Here is a 21,161-nt window from a genome sequence, read left to right as displayed (position 1 = left end):
AAAAAAAAAAAAAAAAAAAGGTAAATGGGCACACAAGAACAAATGCTGCAATAGGGAAAAGTACACAAAGAGTCTAACGACTTACTACTACTACTACTACTAACTAACTAACTAAAGAGGAGGGCCATGGGGATGGATGGCCCCAACCTAGCTTAATAGATTAGCCATGACTGACTGGACTGACTGACTGACTGCGTGAGGCCACCACCACCACCACCATCCTCAATCCTTTTGGATTTCTGGTTTTCCTTCAATTTGATTGACTCTTGCTTCGGTCACCCGTTTAAGAAAAGATAACTTGATTATAATACTAAGTTTACTTATGAGGTGATCCTCCCACATAGAAAACTACGGGTAAACCTTTTTTGCGATTATTTACCGTTCCTGTCGACGATAAAATCATCCCGAACAGAACCGCGCGGTCCAGATAACAATCTGCAGACCTTTGCCAACACATCCTCTGCAGCCGTGAGACGATCGCCTGCCCCCTCCTTATTCGATACTTGAATTTCCAGATGATCTCATCTGTCGGTTACGACGTAGTACTTTGCACGATGGTTTGAATGTATGTAATGAATCCCAAAAGACAGGGTATGTAGCCTGTTTTCTTTTTCTCTTTTGCCTTTTTTTGTTTGTTTGTTTTCCACTTTCCCACCCCCTTCTTGATCGGTAAAGTAGCATTGCGACTGGCAACACGGCACAACTATGGGGTATGTATAAAAACCCAGGCCAAAATAGATTAAAGACCCTGCCATATAAGCTGAGGCCTAAGTTGCTTAGCCTACTTCGGTAATGATTACATCGTTGTTTTCTTATTTTTCCAGAAGAAAGGTCACCAGCCGTCCACGTTGATGCCATCATTACCACAACCTATTATAACCCTTTTGTTGGCATCAGTAATAGTTAATAATAAGTGTTCATTATTCAATCTTCGGCGAAGAAGGAGGGGCGGGCTGAAGATCCGTGAAGGATTACCATCCTTTTGGCAAGTAGACGAACAGACGAATCATAGCTGGACCTGCTTCTATCTTGGCGACCGAACTGCGATCTCACTCCGAGGCAAGTGCCGCTGAAGGAACGATCTGGAGTAAACGAAGTCGTCAGCCTCTTCAGGCCGGGCCTGACTGACATCCTCAAACCCACTAGTGTGCCGCGGATTGAAACCCGTCACTGTCAAAAGACTAGCCGACCCATTTATTGTCTTGGGAGGATCCATCCTGGGTGAGCACGGTGGTATGTTTTTGGGGGCCCTTTTTTTAAAGCCTGAGGAAGTTTTAGCAAGCACAAGACAGGAAAAGAAGAAGGCGGCGGGGCTCGGCGATGACGATCCGGGACGGACGAGTCTGGAGCGAGAGAATTGAGAATGATTGAGAGACAACGGGGACGCCCGATTTGGAAGGACTCTCTCTGTGGGTGAGAGTGTCAGAGAGAGACCCGGTCGGTAAGGTAATTTTGCTTACGAGGGATCATCCATGGATGTAGGGGAAAAGAGGAGAAAAAGGGAAAAAGAAAAAAACAAAAAATAAAGAAGATCGAAGGAATAGGCAGTGTTGACAGATCTCTTTTCTATGACTGAAAAGAGGCAGGCTGCTGAAATTCTCAGGCAGTAGATCTGATATCAGTATTATCAAAGTCATGCATATATCAGACATGTCGCACATGATGGCTGTAAGGAAGCCGATGAAATCACCCTTCAAGGTCGGTCGGGTGCCTTCATCGACCGTGCCTGACACACACACACACCCACAGGAGAAGGGTTGTTCTAGGCAGAGTGGACCGTGGCCACAGCAGCAGCAAGAAGCAGCAGCAGCAGCAGCAGCACACAAACAAAGCAAATCTTGAACCCCCCACACTCAGCCGAGAAGTTCCACATCCTCAACCTGAAAAAGGACCCATAATGGCCAGGGAAAAAGAAGGAGTGACAACCGATAATTGTGTCACTATCTCCACAACTCCGTTTGGCGCCGATCGGCCCCGAACTCATCCTAACTAACTAGTGCAGACGAGCACACAAATCACGGGATGGGCTTTTGCTAAATCACCCCAGTTCTCGTATCTCTCGCTTTTTGAATTCCGGTGTGCCTGGGCTAGGTGTGAGGAAGATGAGTGTTCTACTCAGCGTATTGCGTTTAGAAATTGATATAAGAGGGATAGCGCAGGATTAACTCGAAATCGTTGGGGGTGTGGTAGCCGTTATCCTTCACTTATCTTGTCTGCTAGTCGAGTCAATCAGCAGCACGCGCCCCCAAACCTTTCTAGCCTTTTCTCCAATCTTCTTTCTCCCTACGCTTTCCCTTTCCTTCAGCTCCTCGAGTCCATTAGCTTGGCATCGCAGGGAAAAGCCAAGACGATTACAGTTTCATTAAGTGGGACTTGCCATCCGCAGCTTATCAGCTAGCTGTATCGAAAATTCAAGCGCGAAACACCACCCTAAATAAAGGGCGGAGGCGCCTCGGCCATGACTTACTGTACGAGGCAACAAAAGAATTACCCAAAATCGGATGGCCACTTTCCTCTTCTCCATATGACAAGGGGAATTGTATGGTGCCAGTGAGTATTATCAGGGCCTGGACATCGTTAGTCCCAGGTTTCAACGATGCAATGCTACACGGCATATTAGAGCCGAACGCAGATTGGCTGAGGGTCAGAATTGCGGCACAGTCAATCTGCGCAAGCTCCAAACCCAACTCAGGCGCGTAGCATATCCTCTTGGCTTACCCCATGCAAGTGGTTCGAGCATATGACTCTGGCAAGTGAGCCAACTAGTCCATCACCCGCTTAATGATCTGGATGATATGCGTACGCGCATGCGCTCAGGCAGAAAGCGAGGGGAAGGTTCCGAGGAAATAACAGCCATTTTCTCCGTCTGCAATATGATGGGCAGACCGCCATAACATTTAAGCAGAAATTAAAAGAAAATAATGAAAATAATGAGAAAATAAAAAAAAAAGGCGGATGATCATCCGTCTGTCAGCGCCCGTTGTAGATCCTATCCCGGAGTGTCACAAATTCCTTCGTCCCCAGCTCTGCTCCGTACATGAAAGACAGGAGAACTAACCTGACTGAGTGGAGGGGACCTACTCTGGGGCATGTCTCCATGAGGACAAGCTGGCCACTGCTTGCTTAACGACAGCTAGCAAGTAGCAACAGAAGGTCGCACCTGCTGCAACGAGGAGTGATCCAGACAAGGTACTAAACTACTACTACAACAACAACTTCAACTATTAGCTCACTTTCTGCCATATCCCCGACGGCGACCCTCACCTGTTCTGCCTTAGTTCCCACCATCTTCTCCTCATCCGACGCGTAGCCGCAGCTGCATTCGGTCACGTGAGGGTTCCTCGCCGGGGAAGCCAGGCAGACAACCTATGAAGAAGGCCCATTTTAATTAATGGCGGAGCTCGGCAGGTCAGTAGTTGGCTCGTTCCAGCATGTCGCAATCCTCGGTGGTGGAGACCAAGTCGAAGAGAACAAAGAAAGTGGGCGGCAGGGATCAACTTCATTCCAGCAATCGACGTCAAGCACGCCAGGACACTGACTCGTAACAAATTACACGACCGGACGAGGGGGTGGACATTTTAGCCCATCCATGTGTCTGGGACTGGGTTGGAATGGGCCGTGTAACTAATCGAATCCGGGATAACTGTTTATAATCACATTCTTATTGAAGGTTATGCATCAGATGCAATGCAGTGATCATCTCCCTCGAGCGGTCAGGCAACTGTAGCACAGCGTTGCAGTTGCAGCGCCCATAGGTGGTGGAGGTCGAGGTCTCGACAGGAAATGGAAGGATTGAATAGGATCGCTGGCTAGAAATGACCTAGAATTCAGAACGTTGCGGCTCAAGTTGGCAGCGCCTTTTAGGGGAGTCGAAGGCCTGCCGGGCAGCGCCAGCCTTGGGCGCACAAAGTGAGGCACAGCCGCGGCGCCTGGAGGCTCCCGGAGCAGGTCGCTGGTGTCTAGCAGCGCTACTAGACATGGGGACTAGATGCTAGTAGTAGCATCTTAGCCTGAGGGATTGGGCTAACTCCTGGGGGTCCAGCGGAACTCCGTACAACGAAGTACGAAGTACTACCGACCATCCTGCGTATGCGTAATAATCAAACGTAGTGATGCTGTCACTTTGTAGGTGAAACAAAGCCGACTCCACTGGCACTTGCGGCGATAATAACTTGTTATACTAGCCAACCTGCAAGCGAGGTTAAGTGTAACTTTTTGCTGGTCAGAGAGGTATGCAAAAGACCAGCCCAGACAGCACCCATGTATGAGGTAGTACCTTCAGGGGCTATCCTGGTCTTTCAACCCAGCCATGATTGTCCCAATTACGAACCATTGCACGTTCTACATACCGAGTCCGGACACAGTAACTAAATGAGGGATGTTGTGTTGGTATTGTGTTGCCATTGTGTGACATATCGGAATATGTGCCGAGCCTCACCTGGTTTGGGTCTTCCAGAAACATCGATATGTTCCTGTATTGTGTACTACGTGGTGGCTGAAGCCACCACCCTTCTCATACCATAGTTCCATCAAAGCCACCGGCCCGTCATCGGTCAAGGATCTCCAACTCTAAGCTTGCCTCAAATTCCACTTTGATGCAAATACTCTTTATACTTAATACGTGCGGATTGGATGAGGAGTGGTTCAATGCATGGTAAATATATCCGGGGAAACAGTATGAAACAGAACATGTTTGTACTTACCGGAACGGACGGGAAGATCCCGTCGGGTATAGTTACAGAGCTTTTTGGTCACTAACAATTTCCCCTCACCACCGTGACGAGGTAGTTGCAATAGTAACCATCCTTTCTGCCTTGCACAACAGCAGGAGTCGCTGTCAATGTCATCAAGGCTCAACGGTGATGCGGCGTTGCACATGACGTTGCTTTCTTCTGATGGACCAATGCATGGAACCCTGACGGTGGCTTAGTTATGCTACCTGGGGACGGACGACAGACAATGGCTTAGACGGCCAGGCATCCATCAACTAAGGAGTCCCATTCCTGCAGCCTGGTGTATCCTCGTTGCCGTGAACCACTCACAAACTTGAACACTGGATTCGGTTCTATCGTCATAGACACTTGTTGGCGAGGATCCATCTCTGGTTTGAAGGAGCGGGGCCAGTTTTGGGATTCAAGGCAGTTAGAACGGAGGAGAGGCACCACACTTGGCCAGAGCTCCCGGAGCCTAAGGAAGGGGTGTCTTAATTCAGCTTGCAAACATTCCGACTGGACCACTTGGTTACTAAAGGCAATAGTGCCCCGTTTAGCCCAGATCAGATTTGACGCGGACTGGATATGTCAGATGTCAACTAATTTAATAGCCTAATAAACTAACCACAAAATGAAGCTGGAGTTGCATTCTCACACGGAGCAATCTCCGAAGTGCTCTCGTTCTAGGGATAGTGTCAACAGTTAGCATTCTAAAGTCTCCTAAAATGATTTGATGATTTTTCCGACGGAATTCCCGATAATTGGTACACTTGATACTTTTCGCAAACCCTTTTTCTTATCATGCCAATAATACCGCATCCTGTGTAATAATAATATAAATATTAATCTGGAATCTGGTCTTCATTCCAGACGAGGCCGACACTCGCCCCGAAGCGAAGTAATTATGGTAATTCTCTTTCATGTCAGCAGATCAGCTGGGGGAGTCTCATCAGCTGATGCTCCCTCTAATCCTCTCGATAAGCAGTGACCACTGCGTAGTGATGCACAACGCCTTTCCAATCATCAACCACATCACCTGAACACCATTAGGCCGACTACCTCACATCAGCGACCTGTTGAACAGATCATCATGCAGAATCACCATGGGCCCCGCCTCTGCCTCCATTTTTTTTTTTCTCCCCCCTCCCGTCTCCATTCATTCCGAGACCATTAGCCTCCACCCGAACCGGATCGGGGCTGATCTAAGTACCGACCAAAAAAGTTATCAAGCAGGCTATCCACCGAACGGCGAAGCTAAGAGCCTTGGAAAGGGTTGGCACGGAGATCCGGCAGGAATATTCACCAGCCTCTTTGCAAAGCCACGGGCACGTTTACCCATGATAACTGATTGGTGCCTGTCTAAATTCTAGAAGACACTGATCGGTCCGGGCGAAAAATCCTTTGCCGCAGCGAAGGATTGTAGTCTACTGCGCTAGATGAATAGAGGCCGACCTTCTTTCTCTGTGCGTGGTAGGATTTCAGACCACGTTCACCACGTTTGATCGCCAGGATCTGTGGCGTGGTGTTGGTCGGATTGACAGCGCCACCGTCTAGATGTCCATACTCGACCGGTCAAGAGGATCCCATCATGATTGTTTACCCTTTTGAAATTGGCGCAGTTACTGATCTTTGGTTCCGGTGGATCGACTATCTTGAAAAAGGAGCCCCCGCCTCTTCTTTCTCTCGTATTCGTAGCACCTTTTGTCCGCAGTAGGTAATACTCACATACTGTGTCTCCTCCTTCAAGTAAAATTTCATCCGACAATGCTTATCACTTCCTTTTTTCATTTTTTTTCTCTCTGGAGAGCTAGCTCCCTATAGGGATACCCGCATTATTAAGCTCTGGCCTGCACCGGAGCCTGACTGCCAAGCCGCGGCCGGCTCAGATCCGCCTTGACGATAAGCTTCAGCTCCAGGTCCGAGGCCGCAGCCACAGCGGTGAAAAGGACACCGTCTGCCTCCATTCCTACTGCCATTGACTTTTCGCCGCAATTACTTGGCTCATTGGTGGACTTTTGATGAAACTCAAACCACACCTGCTTCTGATTGGACAACTTGTCTTTCCCGTTCGGGAAACCTCGGTGATTGACCTTGAATATGCTAAACATTTAGTAGATGGACAGGTCGTAAGAGGATGAGACCCTTGCCTACTACAATGAGGTGTTTACTCGATCAAAATCTCTCATTGTTCGAATCTATGCAAGTAGAGTTGACAATTCTCGGGGAAGTCGAGACTATGCTGACTGAAGGAGTCAATCAGTCTCGTTTGCCTTCAGCCTCATTCCTCTTCGGGCCCCCTCTGCCCATTCCCTCAGGCACCGACGAATGTCTACCCCTGCGCCTCCCAACACGTGGGGCCAATTGCATCGAGCGCAGGCCTCAGTTTCTCCCCGTCGGTCGCTGCATATACTTAGTGGCGAACGCTATGCCTAGCAGGTCGACTAGACAACTTAGTATGGTAGTCAGAAGCGAGTAAACCATGCGCGATGCCGATTCCCGATACGGATCCCGAGTCTGGCCGCGCCGTAAGGCAGACCCATTTTGATTTCTTTATTTTCTGTCTACTGACGAAAAGGATAAATTGCATGCTTCGAGACAGACAATGAGATTAGCACCTAAGGTATGGGACAGGAGTGGAAACGCAAGACAGGCGCATGCATTTTTCATTATTGCACATTGTGCTCGGCCGAACGACGCACCTGCAACCAATCAGCTTAGCTCCGAGCCAATGATTGACATCTAAAATAGCAATCTAGACTGTCGTAGACGAGGATTTGCGGCGCAGTCGTTGTACATCTGTCCTGACGCTACGTGATGCAGTCGCTACGGAGAACGGAGACTAGCCCAGTCCTTAGAGTCCGGTGTTTAAGAAACCGAGTGGGGGTGAGGGAGGGGGGGGAAGAAAGGAAGTACTCCGTAGACGGTCTTTTGGCTAGCGTCCGGAATGGCTGTCCCCCGTCAATAGCTTATGACGGGTGCTATCGACCCTTTTCTAACTACTCCGACTTTGGACGTACTAGTGTTACTGGTACCTACAGAAGATGGTCCGCACACCGTAGGTTAGTCAGTAATAGATAGCTTACCTACTCCTTACTAAGGTGGGTAAGCGACTAAATGAAGGATGTATATATGCGTAAATCTGTATGTATGCATGTGCTCGACAACAATTTCATATCACAAGGGCGGTCCATTGTCAATCAGTCAGTCAGGATGATGTATGTATGCCGGGGAGGGAGGGGAAGTGACTGGACTGGGCTACGGAGCACAGGAGGCTATAATTATCCGACGCAAACCAATAATGATGCATACTATATGATGATCGCGTCGATGACTTTTCCCATCCCCAAGGGCCTTCTAGTTTACGGCCAGATTACATACTAGTGTGGGCTGCCATGGAGCCAGAGAGGAAAGCATTGACCCCAGTAAACTGGCCCCTGCCATGCAAGCAATCAGGCCTTCCCCTACAGTGCCTTTGTTGAGTTAAGCCTGGCTGCAGCCCGGATGGGCCGGCGCGCTGTAAGGTCCGATACCATACCATACGCCTTCACCCACGGCCAATCCAAGCCGGCCGGCCGTTCGATCGACGTCGGCAAGCGAGATCGATTCCGCGTCTCAGACAACAACCAAAGAGTTAGTTGCTGCAGTTGCTGCTGCTAGCCTGCTAGACGAGCTAGTGGCTATTCTGTTCTAGTCTCTCTGCCTAGAGAAAGTCACAGCCGGTGCGCCCGCCGCCTCTTCAGTGTCACGCTGGAGTCACCCTAAATGGTGCCACGGGCAGCAAAGTACCTCCTCTAGAGGACGTACCCCAGGTAAGCTTACTCCTTGCTTACCATGACTGAAGAAATGCCTAACCGTTTTCATCCACTGAGTCAGTCAGGTACCAGCTCGAGCCAGCTTTTAACCTACGTAGGGCTCAAAAAGTAATATCTAGGCACTGTGAAAGCTTCATGATTGCTTTCATTGTTCAAGACATCCTCGGTTTACCCACCGTGGACAGCAAGCGCAATTTCCCTCACTTTTTCCCCTCCCAGCCTCGGGGACCATTTGCCAAACTTACCAGGGATACCAGCCTACCCAGAAAACCCCTCAGCTGGACGGAACCTGCTCAAGGTTGCCTACTAATGCCCAACTATCACACCCTCAACCAGACTGTCGGGTCCATGGTGTAGTATTTGCGCTGCGAGAATCAGCCGGTGGCCTGCACTGATTGTCCCAGTTAATCTAATTTATTTTTTTTCTTGTCTCTCCCTCTCGCTCTCGCACAACTGGGACCTGCTGCATGGAGGCAGCCGGATTCCTGTCTCATCCCTCTCTTTCCGATCCATGTTCGTTAGGGTCATTCGTCTCCCTCGTCTATTCGTCTATTCGTCTGTTTTTGACTCCGGAGTACTCTCGACCACCAACCCCCTCCCCTCTCTTCCCTCCAGCAGAGGATATGGAGCCGCTCAAGAGACGGAATATTAATTTAAGAGTAACACTACTACTACTGCTGCTACTACTACTAACTCCGGACTGATACTAACCAACTAATTATCAACCAGGAGTAGTTTTGAACACGGTTATGCAGAATGCCTCACCCATCACCCACTCTTTTTAGTTGACTTGCCTTACGTTCTATCCACCTCATCATTACTGACTTCGTAATTTGTTGACCCTCTTTGCTGAGGAGTCCGCGGAGGAGTCCTTCCCTCCCCTTGAGTCCAGTCCTCGGACCACCCCCGGCGAACCCATGGTTGCTCTCCATTGCTAAGCATCTCTCAATCTCTGGTTCACCCAGCTTTTCTTTTCATCATGGACAAAAAGCCAACCCTCCACGATCGCTAGAAACCCACAATAATGATAACATAATACCGACAAGACATTAACGATTCCTTCCCCGTCATATTTTCTCTTTGTTTCCTCTCTCGGTGATCTCCGTGCAAGTATCCACATCGAAAAACAAGGCTAAACCCCTCCGTTCTCGACCTTGTTTCGCAACCTGGCCCTTCTTTGTTCTCAACATTCCGAGGTTGTATCCAGAATTGGGGCGGGAAGGGGCCCCAGGTAGGTACTTCTGCCGAATCCCCATCCCTCTGTTTGTCTAGTAGTAGTATCTATATTATTGCTTGCTAATAGCCCAAGGATGCTTAGTTACCATCTCGTAGTGGAGACAAAAACCAGACAGACAAAGAGACAAGACAGACAAGGCCCGGCCGGCCGACCGACCGACCGACCCAGGATTGAGCGCCGAATGGATTCGGTTAGTAACCGTGGGTTTGGACTCATTGTTTCAGGCAATTTCCTTATAAGGTACTCCGTAGCGTGTTAGTCGAAGTAAGTAGTATTAGCTTACATGGATGTGCTAAGATACTCACGGGCAAGCCCCGCGTGCTGCTTGCTGTGCGGAGCCAAAGCGATCTTCACTTCTAAATAACTATACAATGTTCATCATCGCTTATTGTAAGTACCTATATTTGATTGTGATATGATTGTCGTGTTTGTATACGAAACCATAGCAGACAGTATTATACTTACAGTACTATGGGAGTCGAATCGAATCTATTTAACCTATTGACTAGCTAAATATGTACCCTCCGACCGAGGTAAGTAACTACTGCGAGTCTGCGACAACAATGACAAATACTGGCTTTTTTCTCCTGCTTCTTCCACTTCCCCGGCCTGCCTCTCTCCCTCCCTCTCTCTCTTGGCATCTCTTTCTATTTGTTTACCACAAATAAAATCTCCGGGGACCGGTATAATTACTATGCCTACAATAGCATCCATAGCGGGCACGAAAACAGCGACGTAAGGAGAGAGAATACCAAGATATTTCCTCTTACCCCTTCCTCAGTCAACTTGATCACTACATTATGCAAGAAGATATATACATACAGGGTACTAGGTAGTTCATATTCCCTCCATCGACATAACCTATGCCTTATACCTTTCTGAGTAGTATAGTCATGTACTTCTACGTAAAGTAATATATCCTTCTCAGCAAGGTAGGAAGATAGGAAGGTAGCTAGGTGGTTAACAGTACATTTACATGTGATAAGGTACATACATAGGTACTTACATCTCGTGTACCCCTTTCCTTCCACCCACCCACCTTCCTCCTCCCTTCACTACAGCATAAGTAGCGTAACCGAACATACATAGCAATAGGTCACTCAAGTCCAACCCAGGAGATGCATTGCAACAATAACCACAGTCCCTGTTCCAGTTCCCCCGTACCCAAAAAAGGTAATAGCCGTAGAGCATACCTCCTACTTACCGGTCCGAGTATCCGTTGCAGCCGGATACATACTATCCTAAAGACACACACACATCGACCCAACATACACCCACACCCATAGTCCATACAGTCCCCATAGGCGCACATGCAATTATGCAAGACCCGAACCTCACTGCAATGGCAGGCCGGCAGGCAGACAGGCTATTACTAAATGGGGATTGATCCGTGCTACAATGTACCATGTACATTAGCACCAAGCAAGTAGGTAGTATGTAGTTGCTATGTCCGCATTCATGTCTCACTCAAATCCTAGTATGCGATTGAAAATGAACTCAGATAGATATATCTCCTCGGAGAAAGCACCCCCCTTAACTACAACCAACCCCATGATAAGAAATCCAGCCCTGCCCAGCAATCCACTGCAGACAGCCAAGCATCGAAACCAGCACACACCTAAGAAAGGGATATGCAGGGTGTATCTGTACCACGAGTCATTAAATTTTCTTAATAAAAAAAACCCCCTCCACTGCAAAATGCAGATCACCGAAGGGAGATAGAATGAGGAAAACTGCTTATTTTGAATCAGTGCACAGCAGATTTACATCACACCACATATAAAGTAATCTTTTCGGGATTTGAAAATTAGAAAATTTGGGTTTGGAATGCTAGAACGATGGATGTGTGTTGATTTTGACTGGGCTTGGTTGGCTTAATCAGCTAATTGGAATGCTTTGCGTTCGGTCTTTGGCGGCTTTTGGGGGGTGGTTTTGGATATCTTGGCTTATATATGCACGGTAGGTATGGCTTTTTTGGGGGCGTGCTTGGCTGCTTAGTTGGAATGTCTGTGATAACTTGGTATTGATTTCTTTTAGTTACTGCATATGGGGTCTTGATTTACTATTTCGTTATTTCTGACTATTGTTTTTGATGGAGATGGAGAAGAGGGTTATTATGTCCGCTATGTCCGGGGTAGGTTTCTTGGCGGTGTATTGTATTGTATAGGCGCGTTATGGATGGTGTATGGTTTCGTGTACTGGTATGTATTGGTCTGGGGGGTTAATGGGGTAGACACTTTCGATGAATGAATGGCATCGTCATGATGTTATGGTTATCTGGTAGCATTATAGCTTGATTGTTTGCTTTATCATGGATTCTGCATGCTGTGGCTGATGTACGCGTCCGTAGATCATGTATAACACTGCTCTATATATGTAGTATCTAGTATCCTCGATATATAATGTCTGAATATATTCTCTAGGATCAAACCACTCATTTCCGCCATTGCATATGGTCAGCGTTGAGCCACAATACTACATCATGCTTCTAGACCCAGCGAGATCTTCACTTTAGCATGTGTCTAAGTACCTGTTTAGATTTAGTATTAACTATTACTCATCTACTGAACCCTAGACGTATAATGCTGCTGTCTCTAACGGAGTCTATTGACAGAAGCCATATGGTATTTTCTGAATGCCATTCCAGCACTCTGAGGCTTCGGGAGTTGCTGATATTGTATTTTCATGCACACCCTTTTCGTCATCTCGGACTATTCCACTGGCAGAGCAGACTGCCCCGAGAATAGCCGACATTGTCCAAGTGACTGGTGTTACCAGCGATCAGACCATGCACTCCAGCAGCTCTTTGGTGTTGGCCGAGATGATGCGCGCCAAGTACCTCTTAGACGTGTACGATGACCGAAAATTGGTTCCCCCACCCTGCGAAACTTTCTGGTCCCCTCTGTTGTACTGGAATTCCTCATCTAGCAAGATGTTGTAGCACGTCCATGTCATCCTGCAGGTCGTTGAGGCATTGGATGATCAATCGGAGTCATTGAACAAGTTGAAGAGTCTAGTGATTTGTATGATAGATGCTGTCGAGGAGATGGATGGTATTTGCAGAACTCAGAGCGAGCTGTGTTCGTAGATTGGTAGCTCACCTTGTGAGAGTGTTTCCAATTAATGACGGTCATCTGCTGGACGACGTTGATGACCTTGAGTAGTCTCCCCGTTGCTCCTCGAGAGGTTTTGTCAACATCTTAAGCCTTCCCATTGTCATGTTATTTCAGCACGTCGTGGCGGATTGTCACTTTATCTCGACTGCATAATGAGACTCCTAGCCAGGGCTCGATCATGACGAGAACACTAATTGCAACAACTTTGAAAGTTAGATGAGCTCTTCTTCGATTAAATCAATGGATTGCAGAGTTGGATCACCCACATAATGATGATAGTGCCAGAGCCAAACAGCCAGCCGCAGGAGTAAGTCTTGAGGTGTAACCATGACGTGTAACATGGAATAAACCTGCCTGTAGCATATAGTCCCATGAGGTAACAGACTCGAACGTTTTTCACCCGAGACATACCGGTATGATGCGGCTTACCCCAACGCGTGTCCTTCGTATCCTTCGCTCATGGGTAGAAAGACCGTCATGTAGAAGTAGACTGCCACTCCGATAATGCAATGGCAGATAAGTTATATCCAGACCACCTCTGGGAATCTCTCTTCCCTGAGCTGATAATAAGTCCGCATCAAACTGCAGAAAGATATGATAGCCTGGTGTAGGTGGGTTCACGTCTCACAATAGTCAGGCTTATGCCCATATAATAAGGGAGGAGTAGCCTTGCCGCTTGTTGATTGCTAGCTGGACTTGAACCTTACATACCACATAAGTATGTATGATAGGCTAACCAGAACGGATCAGTTGACTAGTATTGTTGCAGGGCTTGCCATGGCTTCTTCTGCGGGGTGGTAATAATGTCTCGCTGTCCCCCTTATTCTCATGTCTCTCAAGGGAGACGTATGAGGAATTGTAATTGAATTCAGGGTACATGTACTATGTCTTTTTGCTAGTATTACGTTACTTTGGCTTGGGGGGCTAGCACAATGGAGCTGGAATGGTTGGTTTTGTCTGTTAAGATTCTGCTTCGAGAGGTTCGGGGTGATATGATGCGTTACCGGTATGCTAAGCTATACTATTGCTTATTTAGAGGTCGTTCTTGGGGTAAGTAATATCGGAAGTCGTTGACGATTGTCGCACGGCTCTGAAATGGTTAGCGAGATATCTACTGCTACACCATTCTAGTCTTTGGTACATTAAGTATGAGGTTCAATGACTCCATAGTGGACTGATTGACTTCATATATTGCAACCAATACCTTAGTAGAACACATCGATGCATGTAGCATGCTTTTATTTAAACCTATCTGAGGTGCAAGAAATACATCAGGTCACCACAACGCCTGTCCCTTGAGCAATTTCCCTTAACCCCGGATACATCCCGCATATCATTACCATTTTACTCCATATCCGAACCTGCTCTAGACATGACCATCTTGGTAACGCGCCGTATGAAGATAGACAGACACAGCTTGCTTGACTTCAGTCGATGTGCATACCGGTAGCGAACTCGCAGCTGAGTGAGGTTAGCAGCATTCATCGTAGACAAACACGAGGGTACCTACGGGTCTGTCGCATACTGAACGTTGCAGTGTTCCCACTCAGGATCACGTACGAGAATCCCGCGGAACCGCACAGCATCCTCGATGGAGCAGAAGCGGAAGACGACGTTGCGGGCCTAGTGAAATGAGTATGGAAACACAAGAGGTATGAAGGAGAATGTCGACTCACATCTCCAGGCACATATGAGTCCAGGATCTTTTCAACCTTGCGACCGCTACCACTGGCCATGTTGTACAGCTGCGCCATGCTGGCATCCATGTTGACTCCAACAGCCCTCACAGCGCGAGTCGAGCCAACAGACAGGTTGAAAGAAAGCTGGGAGCTGACCACGTCAACTTCCTTGCCCATCTCCACAAACACGGTGGTCCTTCTTTCTTTGTCGAGGTCGATGCCGTCGGGTACTTGTCGTAGAAGGCCTGGCATGCTTCATGTTCACAGAAGAGAATATGAGCAGTGCCATTGCCATGGACGTGAATAGACTCGATATTGCCACCGTGCACAAGCGACAAAACCTTAGCAGAGGTGCACCAAGTAGCGGGCAAGCCTCTGATGATAATACGACGCACACGAGAAGCTGGAGCAAGCCATGTAAGTAAGTCAACCATCGGAAGAGAAGATATGATGTATGATACCTGGCTTGTCACGAGCAGCAGGAGTGCCCCAGTTCTTGAAAGTAGTAAGGTTCTCGCGGTCCTCTACCTCACTGGCTTGACCTGAAGCTACAGCTTTCGAGCCACTAACACCAGTGCTGATAGCAGCCGCGGTGTCGTCCTGGATCTTAAAGTCACCAGCCACATTGAACGCTCCAGCCTTGGGGGTCTCGGGTTTCACTTCAGGTTCTTCGGCATCAGGCTTGATGCTCCACTCGTCATCAAAGGTGTTCTGGCCAGAAGGTGCTATGGAGGACATGAAAATTAGCTACGTCGCGTCTCAACCACACAATGGCTTTGGTTGCATGGTGTTTACCAAAAACATCATCATCATCACGAGACACGGTGGCATCGTGGCCAAAAGTATCAGCACGAGACTCGGGACGACTCATTGAAGCACTGGCCTTCTCACTGGACGCGTCGACAACAGTAGCAACAGCAGGCGAGCCATAGGTCTTTGGCATCTTCAAGGAGCGAGCAGCAGCCATGAAGCTGACCGTGTCGTCCACATCGGCGACAGGGAACGCCTTGGTATTCTCCTTGTCATCCATGGTGTTGCCAAACGATGAAGATATGGGAGAAGAAGGGAGAGAAGAAGTGGGAGGGAAAGTGTCGATGGGAAGCTTTGACGGAGAAGACCGAGATGGAAAAGGAGGAGCAGAGGAAGGACGGGTTTTGTTTTCGTTGACAGTGAAGTGTGTGGACTCGTTACCAGAACGACGAAGAGGGGGTTCCTGTTAAGGACTAGCAGTCAGCCCAGTGAGAATATCCTCACCGTGCTATGGTAAATTACAACAAGACGTATTGAATGGGGGTGAAGGAGAGAGACTGACCGCGAGGGCTGCCTTGGGCGCATGACGGCTCTCTTCGAGACCGAAAGAGGTCCTCTCCATGAAAGTGCCGACCACACCGTAGATTATACTAGTGATCCTGTTGGCAAACTCCATTGTAGGACCAGTACTCTTATCCATGACAGCTAGGGATGTTCAAGGGACGTTTGAAGCGGGATATCAAGAGATATGTAGGGGTCTAACAACAGGTGAGATGGTTGGAAGAGGAAGAATTCAAGGCGACAGATGAAAAGAAAGACAAACCAGCAACTGCAGAAGAAACATGACAAAGGAATAAGAGAGACTGGCACCCTACAATATGACTAACAGAGTAGGGAATAACACATGAGGTCTAATATGATTGGCAAATCCCGCCAAAACAGCCTGTGACCAGGTGAACTTTGACGGTGAATGGCAGTTCGAGGGCGGTTTTGTCCTGAATGCTTTGGCACAGTCCCTCTACAGGTGATTCTACAAGCATCAGTGTCCCATCTGCTGATGTTCTTTTGTAGTTGTGATACAGTGTGGATTGAACTATGTCCAAGAAGCAGACATCTCATGTCCAATGGGAGTCTCAAGATGATATTTATGTACCCATAACTCGTAGCCTATACAGTGAAGAGAAACAATGCAATATGCATGCAGAAAATATCTACACGTCGATCGAAATCACCTTATGATGGTACCTCGATCTCCTCATATCCCTTCTGGCCCTCTTTGCGATGCTCGATAATGACTTGGAGTCCTGGGCGTCCGCAAAAGCCATCTTTGCCTGCAACCCGATCAACGAGTTGAAATGACCCATTTCCATCTCCTTGTTCATCAGGGATCCAGACTTTCTCCTGGGAAATCTGGCCGGGGACTTCGGTTCGTCGAGGATTGAACCAAGGCATGCCAATGAATTGGTTGAGAATATCATGGATCCATGAGTACAGCTTCTCGAACCGCCGCGTAGTTCCTAGCCAGGAAAGGGTGCGGGTGTCGTACGCAACCCGGACATACGGATTGATATAGATCCCCGTGTCCGTGATCTTCTCTGGATCCGGCTGAGGCTTCTGGATATCGGCATGGATAAGACAGCACTCAGAAGCTTCCCAGAACGTATCATGCGACGCCCGGAACCGAGCAGGTGATTTGTCCTCTTCAGACAACTGGGGCTGCATACCCATGGCCGACAAAGTTGTACCATGCTGGAAGAATCGGGCGTCGAATGCTACCATTCCTCCCCAGCAACTCCGCACCCGCACGGCATCTTTCTGAGCGAGTACGTCCTGGCGGCTCTGACCTTGCCCAGCGCTAGTGAACCACGGGAAGAAGGGCACGCCCACGCCAAAGCCCTGCAAATCGCGCGTCGCATAAGTATCGTAAAACTTGAATGGGTTGATGAAATCCACGGCGCATGCGGCCCGATATTGAGCAACGCCATCATCCGTGGCATTTGTGGAGAACAGAAGCTGAAGCGCATCCACCGGGTTGAATGCAACGTCGTTCAGGTAGAGCAGCTTATCGTAGCGCACTCCCGGCTGGTCGTCCAGCGGTCTTAGAGCTCGGTTCCGCACCTCCGCCAGGTACTCGATACGTTTGATCCGCCTTGAACCGCCGGGAACGGCAACTGTCGGTAAGTCGGCCAGATCCAGATGCTGCTCGAAAACAATGGACTTTTGGCACGTGGTCCGGTCCGCCAGTTCTTGAAGCGCACTCTCTCCATCTCGACCGCTGTCGTTCTCATAGATGCTTAAGAAAACATTGTCTTCTCCGAGCAGATCGATCAGCTCAAGCACACTGTCCCCCCAATGTCCTCGTGCTAGTTCCCCATCAGGGTCATACAAGCTCGCTGCGATGAAGACTTTCTCGTTGCGGATGTTGCCTCGGCCGGATTTCGTTGACTGAGACACCGCATTCCGAAGCGACAAGTAATGTGGCGGTGGCCGGGTATAGGAGGGCCGGAATATGGATGTTAGGACGATGAGAAGGAATATTATGCCGATAACGGCATAAAAATAATTGCAGATGCGGCGGAATAGAGAGCGACGATAGCGACCGGAGTACCTCGACCCCGGAGGCTTCAAATGGCGATAGCCAGCATAAGTTGACGAGAAGAGTCGCGACCACAGGGGCTCTCTCCTGGAATCATCTGGATAGTAGTAGCCAATAGACATGACAAACAGATCTTGACAGGCAAGTCGAAGCAATCACCTTGCTCAGCCCATGCCTAGGATACAGTAGACCATGAAAAACCAGAGGCAGGCCAGCAATCAGGCAAACAAACCATCCTCTTTTCCCCCAAACTTTGCCTGGCCAGGCCACGGGGTTTTCCCCTTTGCCACCAAGGGGAGCGCGCGCCTGCTTATGTCATCGGTGGAAAAGGAGATTCCCCGCTCACGTGCCCAGCCGGCCATCGTGGAATTGGCCATTGTGGGAGAGGAGAACCTGCAGGGAACCCCGAAACCACATGGGGGAGGATGTGTATGAAGATATCTCTTTACCAAGTGAGAGTGTACTGATAACGGCCGGGAACCTCGGGGGATTTCTATCAGGCCTGCCTACCTTAACAGTAAGTAGTAGTAGTAGTAGTACCAGACAATTGCCCCATAGTTACCTTCCGACCGGCCTTATCGTTGTGCTTTTAATCGCCCCGTAGTCTCCGATTACCCCACTCACCCAGAGTCATAGCTGTCATAGGCCAAACCCTGTACCGCAGACGGTGAGGATCTCCTACGACCGCATACCTATTCGAGTACCTGTGGCCCAGGTCAATCCGGGTGCTGGCCTTAGCTCGGAGTGTCTAACTGCTAGTATGCTATCGCTCGCTCCCCAATTAATATGACGTAGGCCATTTCTGCTACGAGAACAAAGAGACCTCTCCCTGCTCTTCCTCACATCATCCATCTCTGGTTCTCCTTTCTCCTCCAAGACCTTCGTATTTTGTTCCCTTAAGAATTATTTCACTTCGATACCTATCCTCCCTTTCCAATTCTCCTTCATCAATCCTTCTCCAATCCGAATCGTCCAACGGGGTGAGGATCTCACAGACATTGCCAAAGCGTCCTCTTCACGGAACCAGACGGCAATCATGACCAAGTTCACTTTCGCCAACTCCTCCGAGAAGGTACCCGGTGATGGGATCCTCCCCGCCCAGTTCTCCATCAGAGCGGCCCCTTCAACAGATGCTTGGTCCAAACCTCCATCCACAGACACTTTCACTGCGCCGATTTTATACCGGAGTGTTCCGTTGAAGTCGTTCAAACGAGTCAGAGTCGCCTTCAACGCAGTCTGGCAGCAGAACTATGACCAGGGTGGACTCATCCTTGTCCTCAACGGTGCGGGAGGTACCCGGAAATGGGTCAAGACTGGCATCGAACTCACTCGTGGCCGACCTCACCTGAGTACCGTCACCAAAGACAACTGGGCGGATTGGAGTCTGCAGCTTGTCCCATCAGGAGGTGGAGCGGCGACGCTAGAGCTGGTGCGAGAGTCAGACAACAGCCTGTGGATTTATCTTGTGGAAGGCATCCAGAAATCCCCTCTTCGGGAGGTCACCTGGGTGTTTGAGGAATCGGATGTTCAAGATTTCTGGGTCGGGCTCTATGCAGCACGGCCTTCGAAAGAGGGGGAGGACTTGGTGGTGAACTTTGGCCATCTGATACTCGACACGTCCGATTAATGGGTCGCGTTGTGTGCAAATGTATCTTATACATGATGTTCATGGTGGTCATGTCATCTATATCCTGTCCAGATTTGAATTGGTAGTCATATATACCTGGGATCGGTATCTCTTGGCAGTCCATAGGATGTTCATACTTCGAAAATGGATTCAAGACACCTACCAAAAAGGATTGATACAATGCAATTTCTCTTCCAGACCGTAAGCACACGTAGGGCTGGAAGTTGCAAGCATGTATTAGCGGTCCTCGATGTGTGCTGGGATTACATTCGAGCGTACTGGGGATGATTGCCAATCATAACTTAGTAGCTCCGCTATGTGCCAGCTCCATTGCCGTCACTGGCTCGATCCCCAAAAGCACCGACCACCACCATGACTGATTGCATTGATAGGTAGGCAATACGCCGACTGTTGCTGGGGGCATAGATTTCCTGCAAACCGGATCACATGAAACAACACCAGCATAGGGCGTCACTTATGGCCAGCATATTCACATCCATGAGGGCCGAGCTCACGGTCTACCTGACGGGTTGGGGATGAGGGATTAAATCTTCAAAGGAGGGGGAAAAGAGAGGAGCACAGCAATAGCATCTGGTCTATATGCAAGAACTGCAGCCATATGAACTGGTCCGGGCTGAAGCGACAGAGGAGAGTACTGAGCACTTGAAGAATCTTGACCAACCGCAAGAAAACTCCGTGTGCAACCTATACGAGGGAAAAACAACGCTAAGCTTTACCACAGCGGTGTCGCACAGTGGACAGTGTACCCATTCCGGAGGGTTGCGAACCGAACTTGAAGCCCAATACAATATCTTTACCCAATTGAGTAAGTGGGTGGATCGTTAAACTTCGGCTCGACTCATCCGTTAATACGACCGACCAAAAAAATATCGCATTAATTTCCTGCGGCTTTCGCGCGTTCTTGTCAATATTCATTGTGGAGGCTCGCTCCTCGAAACTCCTCTCCAAGATGGTCTTTCCAGCTGATCCGATGATTGTTATTACTCACACGGGATGATCGTTGCTTGAGGGGTAAGAGCAAGATGTAGGCAGCGGAGACTATGCACCACCCCGTGACCGACGGATGATGACCAGGAGCGGTTGTTCCCGAGTCATCCAGCATCGGCTGTGCCACTTCCCCCAATCATGCGATGGGGACCGGGATTCCTCAAGAAAAATTACGGAGAGGTCGGCCTTGCTGAGCAATCACATAAATCCGAGATCCTGATTTCTTGTTGGCGTGATTACAATTACTCTGAGTCCCCATAAGACATTCAAGGAGTGGGGGATGAATGTGAGAGAATGAAATACTATTACGCTGTGAAATCGTCGTATTATTATAGTATTAGTAGTAGTACGGTGTTTGATCAGTCCGGTTCGGCCTGCAAGGGGGAGGCGTGGATGATGCGCGCCTTCATTCTTCTTACGAGCAGAATGTCAGGCGGTCTGAAAGGAACAGTATAAAAAGGCAGCAAGTATATATGCTTACACTGCGCCTACTCTTTTGTTCTACTATATCATCTCAACACATGAATCACATTGTAATAAAATAGTAACGACGACGACGACGACAGCAATATAAATCCATCTATTGCTTGTACCAGGCTTCCCTTTTTACCGGGTCCGACCGCC

At 48.8% G+C, this 21,161-nt stretch overlaps 5 protein-coding genes across 5 annotated transcripts; 3 read left to right on the top strand and 2 right to left on the bottom strand.

Moving 5' to 3' along the window:
- Positions 1–248: 248 nt before the first annotated feature.
- On the bottom strand, positions 249–1,501 carry BDQ94DRAFT_149498 (uncharacterized protein). Its single transcript, XM_026767392.1, has one exon. The coding sequence runs from the start codon at positions 859–861 to the stop codon at positions 493–495; it is 369 nt and encodes a 122-aa protein (XP_026623094.1). The 5' UTR covers positions 862–1,501; the 3' UTR covers positions 249–492.
- A 4,109-nt stretch (positions 1,502–5,610) lies between these two features.
- On the top strand, positions 5,611–6,683 carry BDQ94DRAFT_149492 (uncharacterized protein). The gene has a single exon (XM_026767391.1). The coding sequence runs from the start codon at positions 5,816–5,818 to the stop codon at positions 6,080–6,082; it is 267 nt and encodes an 88-aa protein (XP_026623093.1). The 5' UTR covers positions 5,611–5,815; the 3' UTR covers positions 6,083–6,683.
- A 1,780-nt stretch (positions 6,684–8,463) lies between these two features.
- Positions 8,464–9,873, top strand: BDQ94DRAFT_149491 (uncharacterized protein). Its single transcript, XM_026767390.1, has one exon. It carries the CDS (start codon positions 8,992–8,994, stop codon positions 9,226–9,228), a length of 237 nt encoding a protein of 78 aa, XP_026623092.1. The 5' UTR covers positions 8,464–8,991; the 3' UTR covers positions 9,229–9,873.
- A 4,431-nt stretch (positions 9,874–14,304) lies between these two features.
- On the bottom strand, positions 14,305–18,279 carry BDQ94DRAFT_181845 (cryptococcal mannosyltransferase 1-domain-containing protein; the record flags this gene model as incomplete). The annotated part of the gene is made up of 10 exons (XM_026773992.1): positions 14,305–14,338; positions 14,388–14,500; positions 14,554–14,755; positions 14,788–14,959; positions 15,018–15,267; positions 15,326–15,769; positions 15,869–16,011; positions 16,194–16,473; positions 16,552–17,999; positions 18,135–18,279. The coding sequence occupies 10 exons, from the start codon at positions 18,277–18,279 to the stop codon at positions 14,305–14,307; spliced, it is 3,231 nt and encodes a 1,076-aa protein (XP_026623091.1).
- Positions 18,280–18,846: 567 nt separating this feature from the next.
- On the top strand, positions 18,847–19,829 carry BDQ94DRAFT_78820 (uncharacterized protein). The gene has a single exon (XM_026776554.1). The coding sequence runs from the start codon at positions 18,939–18,941 to the stop codon at positions 19,527–19,529; it is 591 nt and encodes a 196-aa protein (XP_026623090.1). The 5' UTR covers positions 18,847–18,938; the 3' UTR covers positions 19,530–19,829.
- Positions 19,830–21,161: the final 1,332 nt, after the last annotated feature.

The sequence above is a fragment of the Aspergillus welwitschiae genome (assembly GCF_003344945.1).
Source record: "Aspergillus welwitschiae strain CBS 139.54b unplaced genomic scaffold BDQ94scaffold_32, whole genome shotgun sequence".
NCBI classification, from domain to species: Eukaryota; Fungi; Ascomycota; class Eurotiomycetes; order Eurotiales; family Aspergillaceae; genus Aspergillus; species Aspergillus welwitschiae.
This window is presented reverse-complemented; position numbering and strand designations above follow the sequence as displayed.